We start from the raw sequence: 25,497 nt of genomic DNA on the forward strand, positions 1-25,497 counted from the left end.
AACTTTGTTTATCTGCCTGTTTTCATGTTTAAGGACTCATTCTTAATGACAATACTATAGCACTGCATATTACTTGCGTAAATAAAAGAATGAAAAATAATCTAGTGTGGGTGAATGTGTAATTTTTTACTTACCTGTCATGAGTTTATGTCTTCTCCCACTGGTTCCTGAAATGACCTTGATGGTTGTTATGGATGAATGCTGAGATGACTTTTGAGAATCTCCTGTGGACTTGCCTATGTTAAACTTATGAACTATTCTAAAGACTGTATCCTGTTTGCCCAGCTGTCCTGCACTCTTTGAATGAAGCTCCCACACCTGGGTTCATACCTAATCTCCTCTCTATAGTATAACTACAGCCTAAAAGTATTTTGCTATAATTTTGCTACTGTTTAAGTAATAAAAAAGGCCCTCAAATGGGTCATTTGAAGTTACTGACTGCTCCTTTAGCACTGCTTTTTGAGACATTGTGAATTAATTATTCCTGTGAATCTGACAGGGATACTATCCAGTGGGTCTGGAAACATCAGATTATGGTGGGGACCCCCCTAAGACTTGATTCAGTTCGGGCACTGGTGTGACCTATATGTTCTGCTAAGTTCGACAATCAGAAAGTCATATTTTTGGACAATATGTCTATTGTTTTATTATCTTTCTTTAAAATAAACACCATCTGTTTTTTTGCTGTCTAATTAAATGACGTTCATACATATTTAAGTGTGACTAATATATGTATGACTCAGTTCGACAATCAGAAAGTTATCATATTGAAAAGTAGGCAATATCGTTCTGAGCACATAGATGACTTATCAAAGTTGTATTAATGAGTGTGAAACTCGGAATTCCAGATGAAACACGAGTTTCCGATTTGGAAGGACTGTCCGAGCTCCCCAGGTGCACTTGAAGTCAGCATGTCAGTCAACTCAAGAACGAGCATGTGCATTAGCTGGACCAGCCAATAAATTTCATTTTTGTTTTTGTGTGATCTGAAGCACAATTTACAATATAATTGCTGTCAGATTTAACTGCTGATTTTAAATATGTGGAGATTTCAGTATTTGTCCATTCAAGTAGATAGGAGTTGTAGCCTACGTTAAATGGATAGATCAGCCAAAAATGAAAATTCTCTCATTTACTCACCCTCATGATATCCAGATGTGTATGACTTTCTTTCTGCTGAACTTAAAATGAAGATTTTTAGAAGAATATTTCAGCTCTGTAGGTCCATATAATGCAAGTGAATGGTGATCAGACATTTGAAGCTCCAAAAATGTACATTTACATTTACATTTATGCATTTGGCAGATGCTTTTATCCAACGCGAATTACAGAGCCCTTATTACAGGGACAATCCCCCCGGAGCAACCTGGAGTTAAGTGCCTTGCTCAAGGACACAATGGTGGTGGCTGTGTGGCTCGAACCAGCATCCTTCTGATTAACAGTTATGTGCTTAGACCACTCCATGGTAGTGATCAAAAATCACATAAAGGAAACAGAAGTATTCAAACAACTCCTGTGGTTAAATCCATGTGTTCAGAAGCAATATAGTAAATGTGGGTGAGAAACAGATAACAGTTTAAATTATCTTTTTAAACTAAATCGTTACTTTCAATTTTACACCTGAAAGTGAAAGTTATAATTGAGATTTAGGGTAAAAAGGACTTATATGTTGATCTGTTTCTCACCAACACCTCTTATGTTGCTTCTGAAGATATGTATTTAACCTCTGGAGTCTTATGGAGTAGGCCTACTTCTGGGTTTCCTTTATGTGCTTTTTGGAGCTACAAAGGTCTGGCCACCATTAACTTGCATTTCATGAACCTACAGAGCTGAAATAGTCTTCTAGAAATCTTCAATTAAGTTCAGCAGGAGACAGAAATTCATACACATCTGGGATGGCATGAGGGCGAGTAAATTATTAGATAATTTTCATTTTTGGGTGAACTATTCATGTAATGCCGGATGTATCCATATAAAAAGCTGCCGCGGAGCGTTCCAAAGATGAGTGGACTGACTTGCATTAAAACTGACTTTGTTACCGCCCTTCAAACACCACAGAAGAAGAATCAGATGAGCCGGCTCGCCTCCTGGCGGCAGACCGTGACCGCACTCGCACCGTCACATACACAGGCGGTTGATGACAGACGGGGAGGGGGAAGCGGAGAGAAGTGTGCCCCGGATCCATCTTCAAGACAGAAAACAGGGAAAGAAAGACCGCGTCCCACTTCTATTTCGTTTTTAGCGGCATCTTTCCCACTCACAGGCGTCAGGGAGCCCGAGGAGGGGGCTGTGTCATTGTCTATAGGATGTCCCGACATGAAGGTACGTGCGAAAAAACAGCCGAGCGCCGCGTCGTTGGGCTTGAACGTTAGGCCAGTGCTGACCCGCGGGTTGCCATGTTTTCAATTCAGTGGCTTCGGGGTAGACTCCTCATGGCGGCCGCCATGAATGTAGCAGCGTTTATGAACTTATAAGGTATGGAGAGCGCACAGGGCGTTTTCTCGGAGCCGCTCGGTGTGGTTTTGAGCCGGGCCTGCATGCTAGGCCATGCGGAGGACGCGCGGATCGCCGGCCTGCTGCGGGACTGAGTGCGACTGTGTTCCCGCAGGTAGACCGTGGAAAGGTCAGGGCTTCGGTTGGGCCTGCTTTAATCACTTATTTCACAGTCTTTCTGGTTAGAGTAACCCTGCCCTGCTAGAATGACGGTTATAGGCCGGAACTCAATCCGGTTACCGGTTATAGAGACACTGTGTCCGCTCCAGAGCGCATGTTAGTATTTGTATATGTGCGAGTGTGTGTTGAGCCGTCTTGTGTCATGTCATGTATCAGGCCGGCACAAGTGAATGACTTGCACGTCTCGATTTAGCATTAGCCTGTGTCTGTGAAGCGATAGCCGTGATTGCTCAATATTTGGGGTTAATGAACTAATAATAATAACTTATAAACATAGTAACATTGCCACTGGCATTTCAGATTGAGGTCTCTTATCATAATCTATTCTCATAGCAAAGGAAACTAACATAAATACAATGCTGATACTAATGTTTTATGGAAGTGTGAAGGTAAACATTCAGTGCTTCAGTATATAACGTTAAGTACAATGGCATTGCCATCTGATACACCACAGTATTTTTGTAAGGGGTAGATTTGTCTTGTTTGTCCAGTCTATGGGCAAACAGCAAGGCATGTCTTGTGTGGGGTTCCCTTTCACTTTTCCCCTATGTAATGTGGCAGACAGTGATGTTATCAGATGGTAATACCATGTGTTTTTTATCTGCCATGGTTAGTACATGTTACTTTAAAGGGATGGTTTACCCAAAAATGAAAATCCTTTCATCATGCCATCCCAGATGTGTGTGAATTTCTTTCTTCTGCAGAACACAAGGATTTCTGGAAGAATATTTCAGCTCTGTAGGTCCTTATAATGCAAGTGAATGGGTCCCAAAACTTTGAAGCTCCAAAATCCACATAAGGGCAACAAAAAGTACTCCAGCCGAAATTCATATCTGCTGATTTGATATGATTGGTGTGTGTGTGAGAAAAGATCTGTTTTTTGGGTTTTTTTGTCTTTTTTTCCATCACTTTCACTTTCTCCTCCTGTTTTTGGGGATTCACAATCTTCGTGCATATCGCCCCCTACTGGGTGGGAAGGAGAATTTATGATTAAAAAAATGACTTGGATTTTTATCTGTTTCTCACCCACACTTATCATATCACTTCTCAAGACATGGATTTAACAATTTTGTGCTTAATTTTTGTGGATTTTGGAGCTTCAACATTTTGGCACCCATTCTCTTGCGTTGTATGGACCTACAGAGCTGAAATATTATTCTAAATATCTTCATTTGTTTTCAGCAGAAGAAAGTAAGTCATACACATCTGGGATGGCATGAGGGTGAGTAAATTATGAAAGAATTTTCATTTTTGGGTGAACTATCCCTTGCCCTTCAAGGAATACCATCGTAGGACTGTGGTACATATTATGTAATGATCCGTCATGGTATGATACCACGTACAGACAAATGGTAATTTTGGTAAAATGGTTTTTATATTAACATCAGCATCCTCCGATACTGTAAGGAAAAAGATTGTCCTTTTAGGCTATACCTGCAAATATGTGCCATTTAGCCGAATGTTAACATTAAACGAAGCTAAAGTTGATTTTAAAACCCTGAGTCATCAATAAAACTATGTAGTTCAAAACTTTCTTTCTTCTGCTGAAAACAAATTAAGATTTTTAGAAGAATATTTCAGCTCTGTAGGTCCATACAGTGCAAGTGAATGGTGACCAAATGTTTGAAGTTCCAAAAAGCACATAAAGGCAGCATAAAAGTAATCATACAGCTCCAGAGGTTTAATCCATGTCTTCAGAAGCTATATGATAGGTGTAGGTGAGAAACAGATCAACATTTAAGTATTTTGTTTTACTATAAATTCTCCCTGTCCAGAAATAAAAACACAAGAAGAAGAATGTGAAAATGGAGATTGAAAGTAAAAAAAGTGTTTAAATATTGATCTGTTTCTCACCCACAATTATCATAGTTCTGCAGAAGACATGGATTTAATCACTGGAGTCTTATATGGATGTAGTTGGTTTTAACAATCTGTCTCAGGAGGACAAATATCAAAAAGCCTGCTTAATTCGCCCACACTATGGTGCTCCAGAGAACGCATGCACCACAGTCACGTGAAACATTCACATGTCAGATGAGAAGAATATTTAGCACTTTTAAATCGCCAAACGTGCGATGAAGGTCATTAAATTTGCTTAGGCGGGCGGAAAAAATTGTTCAATCCCGGAAAAAATCTGTCCATGTTTTGTCAATTCACTCAGTCTCACTTGAAGTCTTGCCCACTGATAGATAAGCCCACGGATGTATAAATGATTATTTACATATCACGATATACACGATATAGCACCATCGTTTGACACTTTATAACTTGGCCACAATATACAGCTCTGGAAAAAATTAAGAGACTACTGCAAAATTATCAGTTTCTCTGGATTTGCTATTTAGAAGTATGTGTTTGAGTAAAATGAACATTTTTGTTTTATTCTATAAAGTTCTGACAGCATTTCTCCCTAATGAATCATAAAAATATTGTCATTTAGAGCATTTATTTGCAGAAAATCGCAACTGGTCAAAATAACAAAAATATGCTGTTTTCAGACCTAGAATAATGCAAAGAAAACAATTTCATATTCATTTTTAAACCCAATACTAATGTTTTAAATTAGGAAGAGTTCAAAAATCAGTATTTGGTGGAATAACCCTGATTTTCAAATCACAGCTTTCATGTGTCTTGGCATGGTCTCTACCAGTCTTTCACATTGATGTTGGGTGACATTATGCCACTCCTGGCACAAAAATTCGAGCAGCTTGGCTTTGTTTGGTGGCTTGTGGCAATTCATCTTCCTCAATCCAGAGGTTTTCAATGGGGTTCAGGTCTGGAGACCGGGTCTTGATCCGGTGGTCCTCCATTCACACCTTGATTGACCCGGTGTCTGTGTGGCATGGAGCAATGTCCTGTTGGAAAAACCAATCCTCAGAGTTGGGGAACACTGTCAGCGCAGAAGAAAGCAAGTTTTCTTCCAGGATAACCTTGTACGTGACTTGACTCATGCGTCCTTCACAAAGACGAATCTGCCTGATTCCAGCCTTGCTGAAGCACCCCCAGATAGGGCTGCACCTAACCATTATTTTTTCGATTAGTCGATTAATCTAACGACTAATTTGTAGATTTTTCTAAATATTTTTTATTATTATTTCTTGATTTAATATAACAATGAATTAATCCAAAATAAATATAAAAAACTCGTCTCATTAATATTTTAATAAATGATCTTCTCTTAAACACAAAGAAATGTACAAGAAACAAAGTGTGTACTGCAGGGCATTGTTCTGCAGCAAATTAGCCCTGATTTAACTGGTAATCTCCATTTTACAGTCCAACATTCATTTTATTTTGGAGAAATTTTATGTTGGACTGCTAAACTCGAGGTTGCACAATGTTTTGATGTTTTGAATTTATTTTGATGTTGGATTGCTAAATGTAGATACATTTTATGATTTTAAGAAAGAACTTGTTCAATTCGAGTAAAAGGAAAGTGCAAAATATGTCTAAATAAATAAAATATATCTCTCTTATTTGTCCGATTTACTTTTGATCCATTGGACCTTCAGTGTTTTGTTTTGTTTTGCTTCTTTTGTAACCCAGCTAACCTGTATAGCTATTATATTATATATTATATATTATATTATGTTATGCAATAGTAAAATATTTCTGCCTTAAATTCTTCACTTTCACACATTATTTTAAGGCTCTCTGGTTAACTCACAAGCCCTTATTTCTCATGAAGGAAGACTTTGAGATTCTGTTTCTTGCATTTGATCATCTATCAAAAATAGAGCAGGACATCTCCTCTGTCTCACTACATGTTATAACACTGTTGAATAAACCCACAATGACCACGGACGGATATTTCACATTACATGGCCGTAAAGTGAAACCGGAGCGCTTTTGCGCAAGGCTCTGTAGACGGCGTGCTCATCAGAGCACTTGAGAAGTGGTTCATCTTCACACGATCTCAAGAGTGCTGCTCTTGTGACGTCAGTGCTGCGGTTCCCTGAGATGTTTGGAGTTCAACTGAATGAGACACAAGTGCTTTTTCCTCCGCGCTCACTGGCGAGTGGAAATGTAAAGTTTTACTTGCCAGTGGCTAATAACAGACGTTTTTGGTCGCATATTGTGAAATTTACTCGCAATGTAGAGGGCTGCATGGCCGTTAAAGTAAACAGAAAATATAAGACGGCCAAATAACAAAATTAGATGATGCATGCTGTAAAGTTACTTTGGCAGTGGTGCAGAAATTACTTTTAACATGGGGCGATGAGGATACATTTAGAAAATATATTTTAAGTGACCACTGCTAACAGAAATGCGTGTTGTAATACTATATCATGTTTGGGTTGGGATAAAAAGTAAATGGGACATACGGTGCTGCCGTCTTAACGAGCGCTCCGGGATGCTTTCACTTCAAGTGTTCGTTCATGGCGGTTGTACGGCTGTAATAAACCATTTCCAATTTGCATATCTTGCACTGCACCACATCGTTGGGTCTCCGGCTAAAATACTCCCAAGCTTTAGATCACCATGGGCAAGTTTTTTTTTAAGCTGCAGTTTGTTCTTCGGGGAATCATGCTTAAACCGGTGCTGCCATTTTAATTATTCCATTCCGACGCACATTATGCAAATTGACGTATTTCTGTAATCGATTACGTCAATTACATCGATGAATCATCCCAGCCCTACCCCCAGATCATCACAGGCCCTCCACCAAATTTCACAGTGGGTGCGACTGACGAGACACTGTTGTTTGAAGGCCTCTCCAGGTCTCTGTCTACCCATTAGACGACCAGGTGGGGGATCGGTGACATTTTGGTCTGTTCTCACCCAAAACCAATTGGATTGCTTCGGAAGACTGATAAACCCTCTGGAGTCTTATGGGCTACTTTATGTTTCTTTTATGTGCTTTTGGAGCTTCAAAGTTCTGGCCACCATTAGGGCTGCACGATTATGACAAATCATAATAGTCGATTATTGACCATGATATTGTTATCATGATTATTATTGACGATTATTTGATGAAATCACTGACTTGGCTAAGCTAAGAAAACGGCTTCCGGTTTCTTCAGAACAGCAGGTTATGGGCTGCACTGCAGTTTCTTTTAAGCATTACATACTATAATAATGTTTGTTAATGTTACTAAAGGTTATCATAAAGGTATATCTATGGTTTACAGTGAAGAAATATATGTAGGTTCTTTGTGAACTATTAACATAACCATTGTTCATTTCAGTCAATATGCCTGTGTGTCATGTATCATGTTGATGTATTCACACATTTAACACAATTCCAAAGCCTGAAAAAATGTGGCATAAAAATAAAAAACTAATGTCAGTAAAGTATGTGTCTTTATTGCTTAACTTATTGGCCCACATACAGTAAATAATAATATTTTACATATTCAAATTGTCATTGACAATTTAGACTGAAGCTCCTTACTGCATTTTAAAATAGTATCACCACTGTCACAGTGGTTGCACTTTGGAAGGTAAGATAAGCCAGTTTGCGAGTTTGTGTGACTCATTATAATTTCAGTCTACCAACAGCAGTTGTAGGACAAATAGGTATTTATTTGAGCAGACGCAATAACAAAGAAGATGATCTCTGAAATATGACATTCAAGACTTGTGCCAGACTTGTGTCCAAAACAAGCTGACTTCAAAAGAAGCCACTTTATAGCTGTTTAATGCATAAATACATCTTTTATACTTTTTTTAATAAATTGGACACAAAAACTGTATTCAAACTCTCCCATTATAATGACTGAAGCTGTCACTCACTCTTTGAGCCCTGCAGCTCAGCTCAATCTGTTATTTAGACCATCTGTACCTTGATTATAACGGTCAGGATCGTTTTAATTTTGCTGCATTGCTCGTTTACGGTTTGTTTACCTATTGTAAATGAAACAGTGTGGCACACCTTTGTTCTACAGATTCTTTTCGAGTGTCAGATGATGTTTCTTTAACACAAATTTTAATGTGTCACTGCAAACAGAGATAGAACATACTGTGAGCAAGCATCTGGACATCAGACTATTTCAAACTTGCGCATAAGGATTGATTGTCATGACTGATTGGACTGTAGACTCACTGCGTCTCTGATTGGCCATTGTCATTTCATTGCTCAACGCACATGTCCGGGATTGGTTTGAAACATAACCGCTGTAAAAACATGTTCTAAATGGAAACCATTAACGCAACAGGTGTAGACTTGAATTGAATAATCGTCCATTTTCCATTCGTTTTTAGATTAATTGTGCAGCCCTAGCCACCGTTCACTTGCATTATATGAACCTATAGAGATATTCTTTTAAAAATCTTTGTGTTCAGAAGTCAGTCATACACATCTGGGATGACATGAGTGTGAGTAGATAATGAGAAAATGTTACTTGGTAACTTGGTTACTTAGGTAACTTATCCCTATAATGATTTTCTGTTTCTTTTAGGAATTTGTAATATTTTTATTTAGGTTATGTAGGACAGAGGCTGTTCTAATTTGAGATGGAATGCCATTGACATGTTTGGTGCTTGCTTTGTCTCTCAAAAACATTTGAAATGCCTAGCTAGGCAACATCTTTGTGAATCATATGTGCCCAAGAGTACCAAAAGCACTTTCTAGGTAGGCATCTCATGAGGTTTCGAGACCCAACCATAAGAATCATGCAATGACGGTGAGGTGTCACCTGCCTGCGAATGAAGGCACATGCATCTAGTTCCTCGTTTCTCAGCATACAGAACATGGTGCATGAGAGTAGATGAAAATGGGTGGATCCTGGTGATGTGTGACACCTCCGGTAGTAATTATTGTAATATGTTGATTTGTGAAGGTAGTTTGGCAGCTGTTCAACTCCAGGTTTGTTCTGTAATTCAAGATGAGGAAAACCTGTATTTCATCAATCAATGCTTATTGCTTAGACATAGAACTGATATAATGCTTCTTAAATGGTGCGTGTACTTTTCGAATACGATTAGACAAGTTGATAATTGCTCAAACTAGCCTCTCTTGGCTGGTATCATCTTTGGTTATTTAAGCCTTGTACACACATGCAGCGAGTTAATCACTTGATTACCCCATTCCCATGCTTTTTCATCATTTTGGCTTTTTAAAAATAATCAAATAAATGTATTCAATACATAGTCTCTGTACTGTGTAGTCAATCATGGGCGTTCCTACAGCTGTCGCTCTAACGTTATTGGTGGACTGATTTTGACCATATCTCTTACTGTAAATCTGATCACAGGAGAGACTTTTGCTTGTAAATCTAAGATTATATTCTAATTTGACAAAACATCAGTTTTCTTGTCCCTAAAAATGCATATTCTGCAGGGTAGAGTGGTTTTATATGAACTGCGGCAGTGCTTAATGCATCATAACATTGATATAATGAACAAATGTACAATACTACAATATTACTCATACTGCTGACATTTTCTTTTTCAGTCATAATTTTATTATATCCTTGTACAGTATGTGGTTACAGAATAATCATATAGAACAGCGAAATCGCTACTGACGCAGTTCACTCCTACTGGCTCAAAAGTCACTCCTCATTTGATAGAACTTTTCTCAACTTTGTCATGTTGCTCGTCACGCCCACATCTAGTCGCTAGAGGTCACTGTCTGTTGTGTCACCAGCTCTCATTGGAAATGAACGAGGTGTGGTTGCTTTGTCGCTGGAAGTCGTTGCATGTGTGTACGGGGCTTTATCAGATAAGTTGCTGAAACAATTTTTCTGAATTTTTAACAACCTAATTAGGTCCCTTTACCCCATTCCCATGCTTTTTCATCATTTTGGCTTTTTAAATACGAACAAATAAATGTATTTAATCAATAAATTAGATTTTCTTTCATATTAATTTTGTTACATATTTATTGTAAATAGTACATATTATGCAATTCAGCAAGTATTTACATTGATTTGTTGAACACGTGCTAAAACCGTTCGTCTCTTTAACAAACAGAATTTCTGTAAACGGCACCTTTAAATGAGCGCATGTTAACTAGAGAACAGTCGAATGGCTTTACCTCATCTGTGCGATGCATGGATTGAATTAAATGTTTTATTTATTTTTTTTGTGTTTTTTATTAACAACTGAGTGTAAAGAACAGAAAGGGTATTAAAAAGAGACTATGTTCAATGACAAATGAGTTGCATGGATCTCGTCTTGGACACACATTACACGGAACAAATTTTACTCTCAACACGCTGTGATAGGATCTCGCTGCTGAACACTTCTCGACTGAACTAATATCGATATTGTTCATATGAAGATCGCTGTTAATCGGAAAAAACTATATTTTTACCCACTATGAGTAATGGCACCGTTGTTACAGGACCACATTTAGCTCTGAGTGATATTTGAACTCGCAACCTTTTATAATGGGAAGTGAGCAAGCAAATGAATCAGGAAATGCCCTCAAACTCACCTGTAGCCATTGTGCCGTTTTGGTTCTCTAGGGAAACCACTTCAGCATAGACAAAGTTGTTTTTACACATTGTCTTTGTGCTATTATACTTTGAGAAGTTTCGCCTATTGTACAGAATTGCCTGGGTTTGTTCCTTGTAGGCAGCAGATGCCCTAACCCAGCACCACCAGCCTGCGAGGAACGACTGGGGACACCTTTCTCCTGTCTTGTGAAGTTTCAGGAAGTGAATCCCTTTTCCCCAGATTTCTGTTTAGTTTTCTCTTTTTAGTAATTGATTGTACAAAGACATTGAAGTATATTTGGAAGGAGGAAATAACATTGCAAACAGTAGTTCCGCTATTGTGTTTTCACAAAAGACCAAATCAAACTAATTGTACATGCAGTGTGCAGTGAATATGACACTTATAGCGCACGTGAAACGCTTTTACTTTAAAGTTGTTCTCACACGCTCGGATCCAGCGGATCCAGCGAGAGCACCAATCTATTGCATGCTTCTGGCTTACTTGGCCCGTATCGCCCTCTTGGAGTGTCACAGACTGACCGTCACGCAACATTTGTCAGTCAGAGGGACACCGTTTTGATCCAGGCTATTATAAAATGTGCTTAAATAGAATATATGTTTACACTTCACAGGAAGAAAACAGATTTGCACAAGTTTTGTGAGGTATCTTTATATTTGCACAAGGTGTTTGATAGAAGTACTATTGATACTATTGATGAGCCTTTTAATCATTAGACAAGGCAGTTAACAGTTACAGGGAATTGTAGAGGAGAGAGAGAGAGAGAGAGAGAGAGAATGAAACGTGTGAAGTTTGTAATTAAATCAGTTATAATGATATATCCGCATATATGCAGAAGAAATAAATGAGACTGTTTTAACTGTTGCAGGAACGTATAAATGAGACTGTTGCAATGTCTGTTATACTGATAACCACATAACAACAAAATGAGTTGTGGTCATTTACATGTCTCATATGGCTCCTTCACATTCATGCACATGAATATCGTCATCGTTGTGGCTTGAGAAACTAAACGATGGCCAGATGCCAATAATTGTATAATTCAGAATTTCTTCCATTTTATGTGATATTTTTTCCATCATGCATGTATACACCGGCTTAAGACCATAACTGGCCTCAACATGCACGTGTTAATGAACTGTCTCTTATCTCTTGTCTGTTTTTACCCATAATAAAGCACCACAAATAAAGCGTTAGTTACATGACGGTTATGTGCGCTTCATTTCAAATGATATGGATAGACTACAGGATCTGTCGCTCCTTTTACCATGATGATTCAGATAAGTCACTAATTATTGTGTTGTTTTCTGATGTGTTTCAAGTGTCATCTATAGCCAACATTTGCAAGTGATCATTTTGCCAAACTTTGCTAGTTGAATTGTAATGATAAATTATTTAATATTGCTGCGCTGCTCAGCGTGAACCACTAGAGGGCGTGCCTCTATCTGCAGGGGTTTATGAATGTACAAATAGTTTGATATACAATACTTTCTAGATAAATGTGATCATTAATAGATATTGATTTTTAGATAGACTTGGTTTAGATGAAATGAATGCCTAAACTTTCCTAAGAGGTATTTAGCATTTTTCTTATTTTTGAACATCTGGGTTTATTAGATATTATTTTACATTTACACTCTGTTGACAACCCCCTGTGGTGCTCTTTTTAGTACATGTTTCTTGCACACCTTTGTATCCTGTAATGAAAAGAACTTTGATTTCTCTAACCAGGTTGCCTTGCAATCTGAGTACATTTAAAAGTTTAAAAAAAAAAAAAAAGATTTGTGAATCATACTTAAGTTTGATTAAAATCTATAATAAATTTTTGGGCCAAATCGCTCAGTCCTATAGCGTACCTTAGTTCCAGTGTGTTTATCATTGGGCTACATGAAAACCTTCTTTCGTGCTTTATGGAGAATTTTATGGACCTAGTATTTTGTGTTCCTGTTGTGCACGAGTCCATAACGCCAGACCTGTATTTACACGTGTCTGTGGAGTTATATCATAAAATGACTTCAGAATCATTACAGATGGGTTATTCTGTTCTCCTTGTCATCTGTGTGTTTATGTACTGGGGGATTAAATAAAATGTTTTCAAACATCTGAACTTCAATCTCACAGGGGGCTACTTTCTATAAGAGCTGGGCAACTTTCTTTTTTTCTCGATTAATTCTAATTGAAGTTTTTCTCAAGGTTTTGCATAAAGTTTTAGCAGACTCTGTAGTTAGATATACTGTCAAGAAAAACAAATGTTCACAGCACTTGTCTTGATGCCGCCCTCAATCTGATAGGATGAACGTGTGTGTGTTCACGCTCCAGCGTAACATGTGTTAACAACATGGAGACCGATATAAAAGCCATTTAATATATACAGTGTGATTTTAGGTAGACTTTGTCCATCATGCATGTTTACAACAGCTTAAACAATAACTATGTTCTGTGTAAGTTGTGTAAGTCATGAAGCATTAAGCTACATTTTCTGAGATGTCAACAGAAATGTATGTGGTTATAATAAAGTGTTAGAACGTATGTGACAGATATGGGCGCTTCATATCAAATCATGTAAGGGATAGACTATAAATGGGAGAATCATCCACATCTTTTACCATGATGAGTGACATAGAATGTTAATTATTGCTTTATTCTGTGATGCGTTTAAAATGTACTGCATTTATAGCCAACATTTAGGAAGCGAAGCGATCATTTTGCTAAACGGCAATAGCACTTTTTGTCCATAAATCTGATAAATATTGATATATTCTCCAATGTTTACATGTGATCTCGCCTGAAAGAATTACCCTTCGTCATCGTTCTTCAACAAACGATGCAATCTGAGCAGCATTAATGCTGTAAAACTATATAATATCTTATATATTAGAGTCTCGTAAACAAACCAAGCCTGTCTCCAAAGTCTGTTTTTAAAAATGTGGTGTAGTTTTATTCATAATAGCCAAGCAGTGCATTCAGATTTTGTGTCGTCTTGAAAGGCGGAGCCTTAATTTTACTCTGTACGCTTCCAGTGATTTTACAGAGTAAAAAATCTTGCAGGAACCTCGTTTTTGAGTTTGTTAGATCATCTTCAGATTTGAAACATAACTTCTTTAGACTTGTGGCTTTGAGAACATTTTATTTCTGGGTTGTCTTTGCACTTTCATTAAAGTTTTTTTAGATTATAAAACATTATTAAAATATTTCAATTACTATAAACTTCATATTCTCTAACTTTAAAAAAATAACAACATATATTAATTCTGAAACTTGGGAAATAAATCCCAAAGTGTCTTATTTGAAAAGATACTACAACTGTGTCCATACTCCAAAGGGTCCAGAAAATACAACCATTTAAGTTCAGGTATGTCAATTTCATGGTTTGTGCTCAAAAATGGGGTGTGTATCAACAGATTAAAGCATTGCGGAGGAAGTCAATTCAAACCTCTCAAACAGTAGGCAGTCCTGACATGCCAAACAGCACAGAGGAAAAGAGCAACTCTGTGCTATTCGCTTTTTTAAAATTATTATTATTATTAGGGCTGTCGATTTAACGCGTTGATTCAGTGTGATTAATTTTATTCAAATTAACGCGTAAAACAAATTAGCACAATTAATCGCAATGCCCCCGGACCTTAATAAGGAAGATTCCTGAGAAATGCAAGCTTGTAGTACCACCTGTTTACTCCAGAGGGCAGTAATTGAAATTTAAGATTTGTGGTAACGTGTTATTTTTAATAAAATTAATCACACTGAATTAATGTGTTAAATCGACAGCCCTAATATTTATAAATAATTGTTAAATATTTAAAGATAACTATGTATAATTATTTCATAATTATATATTGAATTATTGTTATATGAGGGGTTTTCAGCAAATATTAATCAGCCCTAATTATTATACGTCTTCACCTTTACAAAATTGTTTCACGATTTTACATGAGTAAAACTAACTGTTATATTTTACAAAATGTTATAGTTTCATAAGAAATAATCTTAAGGTAGAATCTATTAGACCTCAATTTATATCAACGGTGGCAGTTGTAGTTAAAGTTTCATAAATCCTATAATTTGTTATTATTGTTACTATTATTATTATTTAAGACTAGCTACACTAATCTAACCATGGTAATGGGTAGCCTTTCCTTTTGTGTAATATGTATTTTCTGTTTGAATTATGTTTGAAATTAGGAAAGAAAATGGATAATAATGGGCTCATATATGTAAATATGCTCTTCAATTTTTAAAAAGGGGGAGAGAAAACGTCCTGTAGGTTTTGTTGTTGACGTCAACAACAAACATAATGCCACTTGATGCATGTCGTTGTACTTCTCTTTTCACTCCTTTTAAGGGTCATTGTAACTGATAATATTAATTGTGTAATACTGTACACCATATACCGTGAAACCATGATATTTTCTGAGACCGTTATCGTACCGTGAAAATCTCATACCAATGCAAACCTAATCAACAGGTGTTTATGGATATACCTACAAATTGATTGATATACAAAAAATACTTTATAAATAAAATGACTTTTTCCTAGATATTGTTTTCTAGACAACTTTCTAGATGATCTTGATAAAAATAATACCTAAATTGGCTTTGAGGTATTTTGTAGTTTTCTTATTTTATACTATTATTTCTGAACATCAGTGTTATTTTAAATACATTTTATTTTACCTTTACGCTGTTGACAACTTTCTGTGTATTGTTTTTTTTTTTTTTTTGTGCGTTTCTGTTACACACCTTTGTTTTCTATAATGAAAAAAACTTTTTCTAACCAGGTTGACTTGCATTCTAATAAAGAACATGTTATTGGAATCATGTTGGATTTACTTTTTTGAAAATTACCATTAAATGTTAGAAAATGTAATCGTGAATCTTAAATTGTCCTTAAGTTTTGCTATATCCCCCAACCTTCTATATACACCGATCAGCCACAACATTAAAACCACCTGCCTAATATTGTGTAGGTCCCCATTGTGCTGCCAAAACAACACCAACCTGCGCGCATCCCAGGAGAAAAAATACTCAAACAGAAATACTAAAACCAGCCCGTCTGGCACTAACAATCATCCATGCGATTATCTAATCAGCCAATTATGTGGCAGTAGTGCAGTGCATAAAATCATGCAAATATGGGTCAGGAGCTTCAGTTAATATTCACATCAACCATCAGAATGGTGAAAAAAAATTGATCTCATTGATTTGGACCATGGCATGATTGTTGGTGCCATATGGGCCGGTTTGAGTTTTTCTGTAACTGCTGATCTTCTGGGATTTTCACACACAACAGTCTCTAGAATTTACTCAGAATGGTGCCAAAAACAAAAAAACATCCAATGAGTGGCAGTTCTGTGGACAGAAACGACTTGTTGATGATAGAGGACAACAGCGAATGGCCAGACTTTATCGAACTGACAAAGTCTACGGTAACTCAGATAACCGCTCTGTACAATTGTGGTGAGACGGATATCATGTGTGAATGCTATTCTGAGATGCGGGCTGGCACTGTTTTGGCAGCACGAGGGGGACTTGCGTAATATTAGGCAGGTGGTTTTCATTTTGTGGCTGATTAGAGTATAGCATTTGTAATCTCTAACAAGGCAGAGCTGCTTTGAATGTGTTCTTCGCCTCAGAGAAGCTACTTTTGTTTGTTTGTTTGTTTATTTAAATGCCTTCTGTTCTTTTGCAGGTGTGAGCTGTGATGCGTGTTTAAAAGGGAACTTCAGAGGGCGCCGATACAAGTGTTTAATTTGCTACGACTACGACCTTTGTGCATCTTGCTACGAAAGTGGAGCTACAACAACTAGACATACCACGGAGCACCCAATGCAGTGCATACTAACCAGGGTAGACTTTGGTAAGTAGAGCAGTTTTACTTTTCATCAGCAAATAGTAAGGATGTCTTGATAATGTGCAGTAAAGGTGACTGGTTTGATCTAAACTCTCTGCAGATTTGTATTATGGGGGAGAGGCATTCTCAGTAGAGCAGCCTCAGTCGTTTACTTGTCCTTACTGTGGTAAAATGGGCTACACAGAAACATCTCTACAGGAGCACGTCACCTCAGAGCACGCAGAGACCTCTACAGAAGTGGTTAGTACAAATGCCATCTATTTGAAATTTTAAGGGTGAAGATGGTTTTGCGTTTGGTTCTTTAATATTTTGTTGCCTTAAAGATCATTAGATAGTAACGCAGTGTTTCCCAAGACCTTTGCTGGCATTTATTCATGTAATTTTTAGAGGCCGACCAATATATAATTTTCCCCGGAGGTGCTTAGTACACATGCTGTCTTTAAAATTTTAAGGGTGAAGCTGGTATTGGTTTTTGTTTCTTTGATGTTTTGTTCCCATAACAACCATTCAATAAAAACGCATGGAGCAGTATATTGGTTTTACCGATTATTCTGTGGCGATATTTGCTTATTGGCAAAAATCTGTGCCGATAATTGCAGATACACATTTTTGTAATTCTTCAATGTTTGTCTTTGGCCATAATCTTTCATCTGGTGAATAAAAAAGAAAAAATGCAAAAAATCTTAACATTGTGAATATTTACATACAGTGCATCCAGAAAGTATTAACTGTGCTTCACTTTTTCCACCTTTTTGTTATGTTACAGTCTTATTCCAAAATGGATTAAATTCATTGTTTTCCTCAAAATTCTACAAACAATACGCCATAATGACAACGTGAAAGAAGTTTGTTTGAAATCTTTGACATTTCTAAAAAATAAAAAATTTAAAAAATCACATGTACATAATCGTTATGACATTTACAGTGCACTTACAGGTTGTCAAAATTAGGCTGTTTACCAAATTTGGTGAGAATTGGCCCTAGTTGGTGCTATAATGAGCTAATTTGTATTTTTGGTAACAACTTCCAAACCGTAAGGGGTAGAATTAACAATTAAGTTTCTTCTGTATTCCTGCCATTTTAAAATTTTCTGAAAATACTACTATTTCAAACTCCTCTTAGGCTATTAATGCGATGGCATTTAGTTCACTTTCATCTAGGGACCGTCCTGCCAATTTGTTTTCACCCAAATTTTTGATTTGTCAAATCGTTTCAAAGATATAAGCAAATTAATTCTTTGGGCTTGACCCTAATTTACACAATGACCTTAATCTTCTGAACACAAGGTTCAAACTATACAAAACTTTAAATACTTTATCCGAACATTTTGAGGATGCATGCACAGTTTTGTCCAATTTCACCCATCGGGGGCGCTACAACTATAAATTCTGTTGAAACTCCACAGACATTTGACATTTTCCAACAAGTGAATAAGTTGGAATTTGGCAAGCATCTTCTTTGGGTCACATGCTAACATATCGTTACAAGAATGATTTGACAACTCAACAAAAATGGCCACCAGCAGCCAATCAAAATTCAGCAGCTAATAACTTGTTGTGATTGGGCGATCATTATAAAACTTATCAGACTGCCATGTGATTGATTAGAGCAGCGGGTAATCGCATGCTTGGCATTCGCAGTCCAACCGAGGCAGATCGCTTGATTGGTTACAGCTACGGCCAAACACGTGCCTTGCTACAGCAGCGCTAACACAGTGAATCTGCATCTGACAGGAATGGAGCATGAAGGGCTCTGGAGAAGTGACATTTGTGAAACTTTTAATTCTTAAACAAACTGAATGACCCAGTATGCATGGGCATGTCAGTCTTTTTTCCTGGTTACAATGGATAAATGATAAATGGAAACGTATCGGTTACCTAACGTAACCTCGGTTCTCTCTAGATGAGGGAACGAGTATTGCGTAAGCTAGCTTACGCTACGGGAAAGATTAATCTTTTCTGAGATATTGAAGCCAAAAAATTATCCTTAATTTTGTATCCATTGTCAACGCAGTGCGGCAGCTGCAGACCTTGAGCGGGCTAGCTAGCGAGCTCATTGGTTGCTCTGCGGCAACTGATGCAGCCTATAGACGAGCTTGGGCGAACTCGCATCCAATGAAAGGCGTCCAGCGCTCACTGCATCAAAGCCCGCCAAAAAGGGCGTGACTAGAGTGCATATAAGTGTAGTTCAGTAGGCTGGAACCCTGGTTTTCATTGACTGAAGCGAAAAGTCAGCCGGTGGCGCTGAACGACGGCCGGCTACGCAATACTCGTTCCCTCATCTAGAGAGAACCGAGGTTACGTTAGGTAACCGATACGTTCTCTTACGAGAGGTTCTCTCGTATTGCGTAAGCTAGCTTACGCTCACGGGAACCCATTGTCAACGCCGTCGCGCCAAGCATCCACTGTATGAGCCCAGGGAATTAAGGGGAACCGGGGAGCCCTTATGAGTGGGGAAATAAGATTTGGCCGGCAAGAATGCGGGTCAGTGTTTGTGTAATATATAAGCACATAGTGGGAAGGGAGCGACAGAGCGGCGGTGCCGGTCTGTGTGGAATGTGTCCCATCAGTGCAGCTCACCAGGGGAGCTGTAGCATATTAAACCGCTAGTAGTTTTGCCTGCAGAGCGGGCACTTCCATATTGTAAAATCTGACAAATGTGGAGGGAAGTCCATCCGCTGCCACACATATGTCGTGAATGGGAATCCAGCTGGACCATGCCTACGAGGATGCCATGCCTCTAGTGGTGTGAGCCCTAATGCCCAACGGGCATGGCAGGTCTTTTGACGCGTATGCAGCAGCAATAGCGTCCACTATCCATCTAGATAGTGTCTGTTTCGAGCGCGAGACCTTTGGTGCACCCTCCGAGCGAAGCGAAAAGCTGCTCAGAGCGTCTGATAGCGCGAGTCGCGCGGTATACAATCTCAGTGCTCTGACTGGGCAAAGGAGATTGGCGTCGCGTTCAGCTATCGGATGCTGGTAGCGCCGATAGGGAAATGACCTGTGCTCTGAAAGGAGTACCGATCACCTTGGGAACATAGCCGTGTCTAGGTTTTAAAATGACCTTGGAGTCACTTGGTCCAAACTCAAGACACGCATGCGCTGACAGACAGCGTGTGAAGGTCTCCCACACGTTTGACTGATGACAGGGCAGTCAGAAAAGCGGTTTTGAGTGAAAGGTATTTCAAATCCATGGATTGAAGTGGTTCGAAAGGGGGGCTTTCATAGTTTCGAGAACTATAGAAAGATCCCAGATAGGAACCGATGGAGGCGCGGGGGTTCATCCTTCTAGCTCCCCTAAGGAAGCGGATGACCAGCTCGTTTTTCCCCATGACTGGCCGTGCAGGGGTTCAGCGAACGCCGCAACGGCTGCCACATACACTTTGAGCGTGGATGGGGATCTGCCCTTATCCAGCAGCTCTTGTAGAAATACGAGCAGCGACGACACCCCACATGTCCGCGGGTCCAGGTCTCTGTCGGTGCACCATTTTGAGAACACAGACCATTTTGATGCATAGAGTCTTCTTGTGGAAGGGGCTCTAGCTTGTATAATGGTATTTATTACTCCTCCTGGCAGAGTGACGGGTAGTCGTTGATCATCCATGCATGCAGCGCCCAGCGCTCTGGGTGGGGATGCCAGATTGTGCCGCGTGCTTGAGAGACGAGATCTGCTCTCACTGGGATGGGCCACGGCGCTGTCAGTGACAGCTGCGTAAGCTCCGGGAACCATGTCTGATTCTCCCAACGCGGGGCTATGAGGAGCACCGAGTGACGCGTTTCCCTGATCCTCTGCATTACCTGTGGCAATAGCGAGGCGGGGAAGGCGTAAGCGGGCACCTGGGCCAGTCCTGGGCCAGCGCGTCCTCGCGTTTCGAGAAAAATATCGGGCAGTGAGAGTTCTCTTCTGGCGCAAAGAGGTCTATCTCTGCTCTGCCGAATAGGTGCCATAGCGTCTGGACTGTTTGAGCGTGCAGGGACCATTCCCTGGGGAATATTGTCTCTGGACAGTCTGTCGGGCCGTCGTTCAGGTGGCCTGGCACGTCGCGTCGCCCTCAGCGGCGCAGGTGGCACTGGGACCAACTCAGTATGCGTTCCGTCAGATGGAAAAGGTTCCTGGATCTGACACCGCCCTGACGGTTTAGGTAGGATACCACAGATCTGTTGTCCGAGCGGACCAGGGCGTGGTGACCCTGAATGACCGGGAGAAAGCGCCGCGGCGTGCTTCGACCGCTATCATTTCCAGACAATTTATGTGAAGGAGCTTTTCCTGAACTGACCATAGGCCGAAAACCGGAGAGCCTTCGCGGACCGCGCTCCAACCCGTGTTGGACGCGTCTGTCGAGATGACTTTTCGGCGAGATACAGCTCCCATTGTCACTCCTCGCTGATACCACTCGGCCACTGTCCAAGGCTGCAGAGCTGAAATACAGGTCCGAGTCACCTTGATGAGCTGGCGGCCTGTGGCCCAAGCCCGGCGAGACGCGCGGGTGCTTAGCCAATGCTGAAGCGGGCGCATGTGCAGTAAACCCAGCTGAAGTACTGCTGCGGCTGAGGCCATGTAACCTAGCACTCTCTGGAATTTCTTCAGAGGCGTGAGGCTGTTCATCTGAAAAGATGCGGCTAGTCGCTGAACACGGCGTGCACGCTGTGTAGATAAGCGAGCCGTCATTGCCACGGAGTCTAGTTCTATCCCAAGGAAGGAAATTGTCTGACTGGGCTGTAGTGAGCTCTTGGTCCAATTGACTGCAAGACCCAAACTGTTCAGATGGCTGAGGAGAACTGCTCTGTGAGACAGAAGCTCCATATGTGACTGAGCCGTAATCAGCCAGTCGTCCAAATAGTTCAGAATTCGCAAACCCTGACTCCGCAGGGGTGCGAGCGCCGCATCCATGCACTTCGTGAAAGTACGGGGTGCTAAGGACAGGCCGAACGGAAGGACGGTGTATTGATAAACCTGGCCGTCGAGGCGAATCTCAAGAATGGCCTGTGACAGGGATTTATCTGAATCTGAATGTATGCATCTTTCAGATCGAGAGAAATAAACCAGTCCCCTGGCGCACATGCTGCGAGGAGTTTCCTGATTGTAAGCATTTTGAACTGTCTTTTTGCAAGCACCTTGTTCAAAACCCTGAGATCTAATATGGGTCTGAGGCCGCCGTCTTTCTTGGGAACAAGAAAATAACAGCTGTAAAGCCCGACTCAGCTCAGAGAGGGTGGCACTTTCTCTATGGCCCTTTTGCACAGAAGGCTTGCTATTTCTGAACGAAGCATGCACGCTGCTTCCGTGTTCACAGTGGTTTCGAGCCAGCTCTGAAGCGAGGAGGCGGCGATCGAACTGTAGCAAATAGCCCTGTTGTATTGTGCTTAACACCCACTTGGATATCCCTGGAATAGCTTCCCACGCTTTGAAGCGTAACGCTAGAGGGTGAATGGCCAATTCAGCTCTGATTGCCGCACACAGAGCTGAACAAAATGTGTGAGCGCGTTTAGTGTATTTATGCATGATTGCTCGCAGACAGCATGAACAGGCTGTTTTGTGAGTGACTTCCGATTGGAATGAATGGGGAAAGAGTCACATCTGTTACGTGATGCGCAAGCATAGTCATGGGCACGGGACTTACACACAGAGGAATGTTTGCTGGCCGTGTAACAGAGCGGGCAGAGAATGGGCGCGCGCACGTATTCGTGGGCGCATTTATTGACTCTAGCGCTCGAGCGGTTCGTAACCGCTTTATGTGAGCGTGCTCTGGTGGGGACACGAGACATGCAGTGCTTGTGTGCAGAAGTGAACACTGGATTGTGGGCACGTTTTCTACACATAGGGCTGGTCGGTGTGACAGAGCGGCCAGAGAATGGGCGCGCGCACGCATTTGTGGGCGCCTTCGTTGACTCTGACGCTCGAGCGGTTCATAACCGCTTTATGAGAGCGTGCTCTGATAGGGGCACGGGACGTGTTATGCTTGTGTGTAGGGGCGAACACAGGGTTGTGGGCACATTTTCTACACATAAGACATGTTTGCTCTTTACAAGATTTATTTGGGTCGCCGTGAAAACGGCGTTTGAGTGCAGGCAAGCGGGCAGTGTCTCCGGCTTGTTGGCTGATAAATTCACCACTGCAGTAGCCTGAGAGGAGGGGACTGACAGGGGGCGAAGCTTTGACGGTGGTCCGGCCGCGGCGGGACTGAGCCGTCGTTTGTTCAACAAAGCTAGGAGGACTTCGGTTGTTCAGGTTTCAGCGCAATCTTTGGCCGAGGCCCGCGGGGGGGTGGTGGTCTACGGCGGCTGTCTGAGCGCGATCTGGGGCGGCCGCCCTGTCGGTGCTGGGAAGTTTGGCTTTGTTGAGCTGGGCGCTGTGAAGATGCTCGTGCAGGAGGCTGGTTACGTGGGCGGCCTGCAGAGGAGCTAGCGCGGCGAGGCAGGAAGAGATTCATGGCTTGGGTGGCTTTCTGGACTTCCAAAACGGTCAACAATGCCACTTACCGCGGAACCGAAGAGACCGGACGGAGAGAGCGCGCTGAGGAACGTGGAGCGCTCAGTTTCTCCCATGTCGGCTAGCGTTAGCTACAGGTGTCTCTCGGTTACAGTCAGCGAGGCCATGCACTTCCCTATAGCTTGGGCTGCAGCTTTGGTGGCCTGAAGGGCGAGGTCCGTCGCGCTCCTTAGATCTGTAACAGCCTCTGGGTGCCTGCCTCTCTCATCCCACTCCCGAAGAAGGTCCGCTTGGAGGATCTGCAAGACGGCCATGGAATGCAGAGCAGATGCGGCTTGGCCGGCGGCGGAATAGGCGCGGCCAACACAGGCGGAAGTAGTTCTGCAGGCCTTAGACGGGAGCACTGGTTTATACCGCCATCTCGCGGAGGGCGGGCAAAGGTGTGCTGCTACCGAATCCTCGACCGGGGGGATGGAAGAGTAGCCCTTCTCGGCGGCGGCGTCCACTGAAGCGAGGCGGTGGAGACGTGGGATCGAGTCCTGGCCGAGAGAGCGCGTTCCACGATTTAGAGAGCTCGGCGTGGAGTTCGGCAGGAAGGGAGCGGCCCGGCCGCTGCCGCCGCTGGTGACTGCTTTGAAGAAAACAGCCGTCGAGTCTGTTGGGAGCCTGCTCAGGGGCGGTGACCACTTTCGAGCCCGAGGCGGTCGACGGCCTGTGTGAGGAGGCGTATCAGTTCCCCTTCGACTCCGGCGCAGGTCCTGCTGGATTCCTGGGCCGTTGAGGAGGCTTGTGACCACTCCTCGCTGTCCGAAGCCATGATGGAACAGCAGCCTTTGTCCTCCGCCTGCGCTCGCCGAGGTGGCAGCAGTGCGACCACTCGGCGGCAACTGCGTGTCCCGGGGCGGGGAGGGTGAACGCGATGCTTCGAGGGAGGGGCTCCGGCGAGACAGTCGCTTCTAAAACCGGTTCCGGCAGCCTTTGGGAGCGGCGCTTCTTCGGCGCGGCGAAACAGAAGGCGCGCGGCAGCTCGGTTTTGCATACTTCGAGTCGAGCCCGCGAGGGTCGACATCGAAGCTCCTCGCAGAGGTCGCATCCGCCGTCAGCGAGGGCGAGCTCTGCATGCCCCAGTCCCAGGCAGAGAGCGCAGATGATGTGTCGGTCTCTGGCGCTGAGAGGAAGTGCGAGGCATCTTTAAAAAGACGCTCGATACTCTTTTGTGATGTTCGCTGAGGAACTTAGCTTGCTCTAAAAAAGGATACGTCGCCGGATGGCGTAGCTCGCAGGATGGCTGAAGGTGGCGAAGACGGCCGGCCTCTTCGAGCGCTGTCCACGCTTGCTAGATGCCCCTCGAACGGCGACGCGGCTTCCAGTTCAGAGATGCGAAGAGCTTCGCTGAAGAGATGAAAATCAGGGTTCCAGCCTACGAACTACGCTTATATGCACTCTAGTCACTCCCTTTTTGGCGGGCTTTGATGCAGTGAGCGCGGACGCCTCTCATTGGATCGCGAGTTCAGCCCAAGCTCGTCTATAGGCTGCAGCAGTTGCCGCAGAGCAACCAATGAGCTCGCTAGCTAGCCCGCTCAAGGTCTGCAGCTGCCGCACTGTGTTGACAATGGATACAAAATTAAGGATAATTTTTTGGCTTCAATATCTCAGAAAAGATGAATCTTTCCCGTAGCGTAAGCTAGCTTACGCAATACGAGAGAACCTCTCGTAAGAGAACAAGGGATTTGCACTAGGACCCGAGTACTCGGTTTCAGCCACGACTGATCATGAAAACAATGATCGATAATAAACATGCGTGATGTGAGACTTCAATTGGAGATTCAGTAAAAAAGGGACCTTGTTTTTAATTTTGTTATTATGTTGAGATTTTCGGCGGTACCTTTATAACTACGTTAACCTGCAGGAAGTGCAGAGAGATGCGGTCAGCGAGTCTTCACATAAATGACAAAATATGATGCCTTATGTTTTTATTATACTTTTTCTACCTTTTTGGAACAGGTTATGTTATATCAACCTATAATAATGAAAGTGAGACAATGAAACAACAATACCATGCCATTGCCAAAGTGTAGCTAAAGTGGACCAATTAAAAAATGTACACTTCGTGTACTAGAGTATACAAAATCATTATGGCTTAA

At 41.6% G+C, this 25,497-nt stretch overlaps 1 protein-coding gene across 1 annotated transcript in view; it reads left to right on the forward strand.

The window, feature by feature from the left end:
- The first annotated feature begins 2,112 nt into the window (after positions 1-2,112).
- The window catches only part of LOC127640051 (E3 ubiquitin-protein ligase KCMF1), a 34,929-nt gene continuing 11,544 nt past the window's right edge, over positions 2,113-25,497 (forward strand). Inside the window, exons 1-3 of the mRNA XM_052122424.1 lie at positions 2,113-2,322; positions 16,763-16,930; positions 17,025-17,164. Of these exons, the coding sequence (XP_051978384.1) occupies positions 2,307-2,322; positions 16,763-16,930; positions 17,025-17,164 (324 nt within the window). The 5' untranslated portion in view covers positions 2,113-2,306. The remainder of the gene's footprint in view (positions 2,323-16,762; positions 16,931-17,024; positions 17,165-25,497) is intronic.

This window comes from Xyrauchen texanus, chromosome 4, assembly GCF_025860055.1.
Source record: "Xyrauchen texanus isolate HMW12.3.18 chromosome 4, RBS_HiC_50CHRs, whole genome shotgun sequence".
Taxonomy (NCBI): Eukaryota; Metazoa; Chordata; class Actinopteri; order Cypriniformes; family Catostomidae; genus Xyrauchen; species Xyrauchen texanus.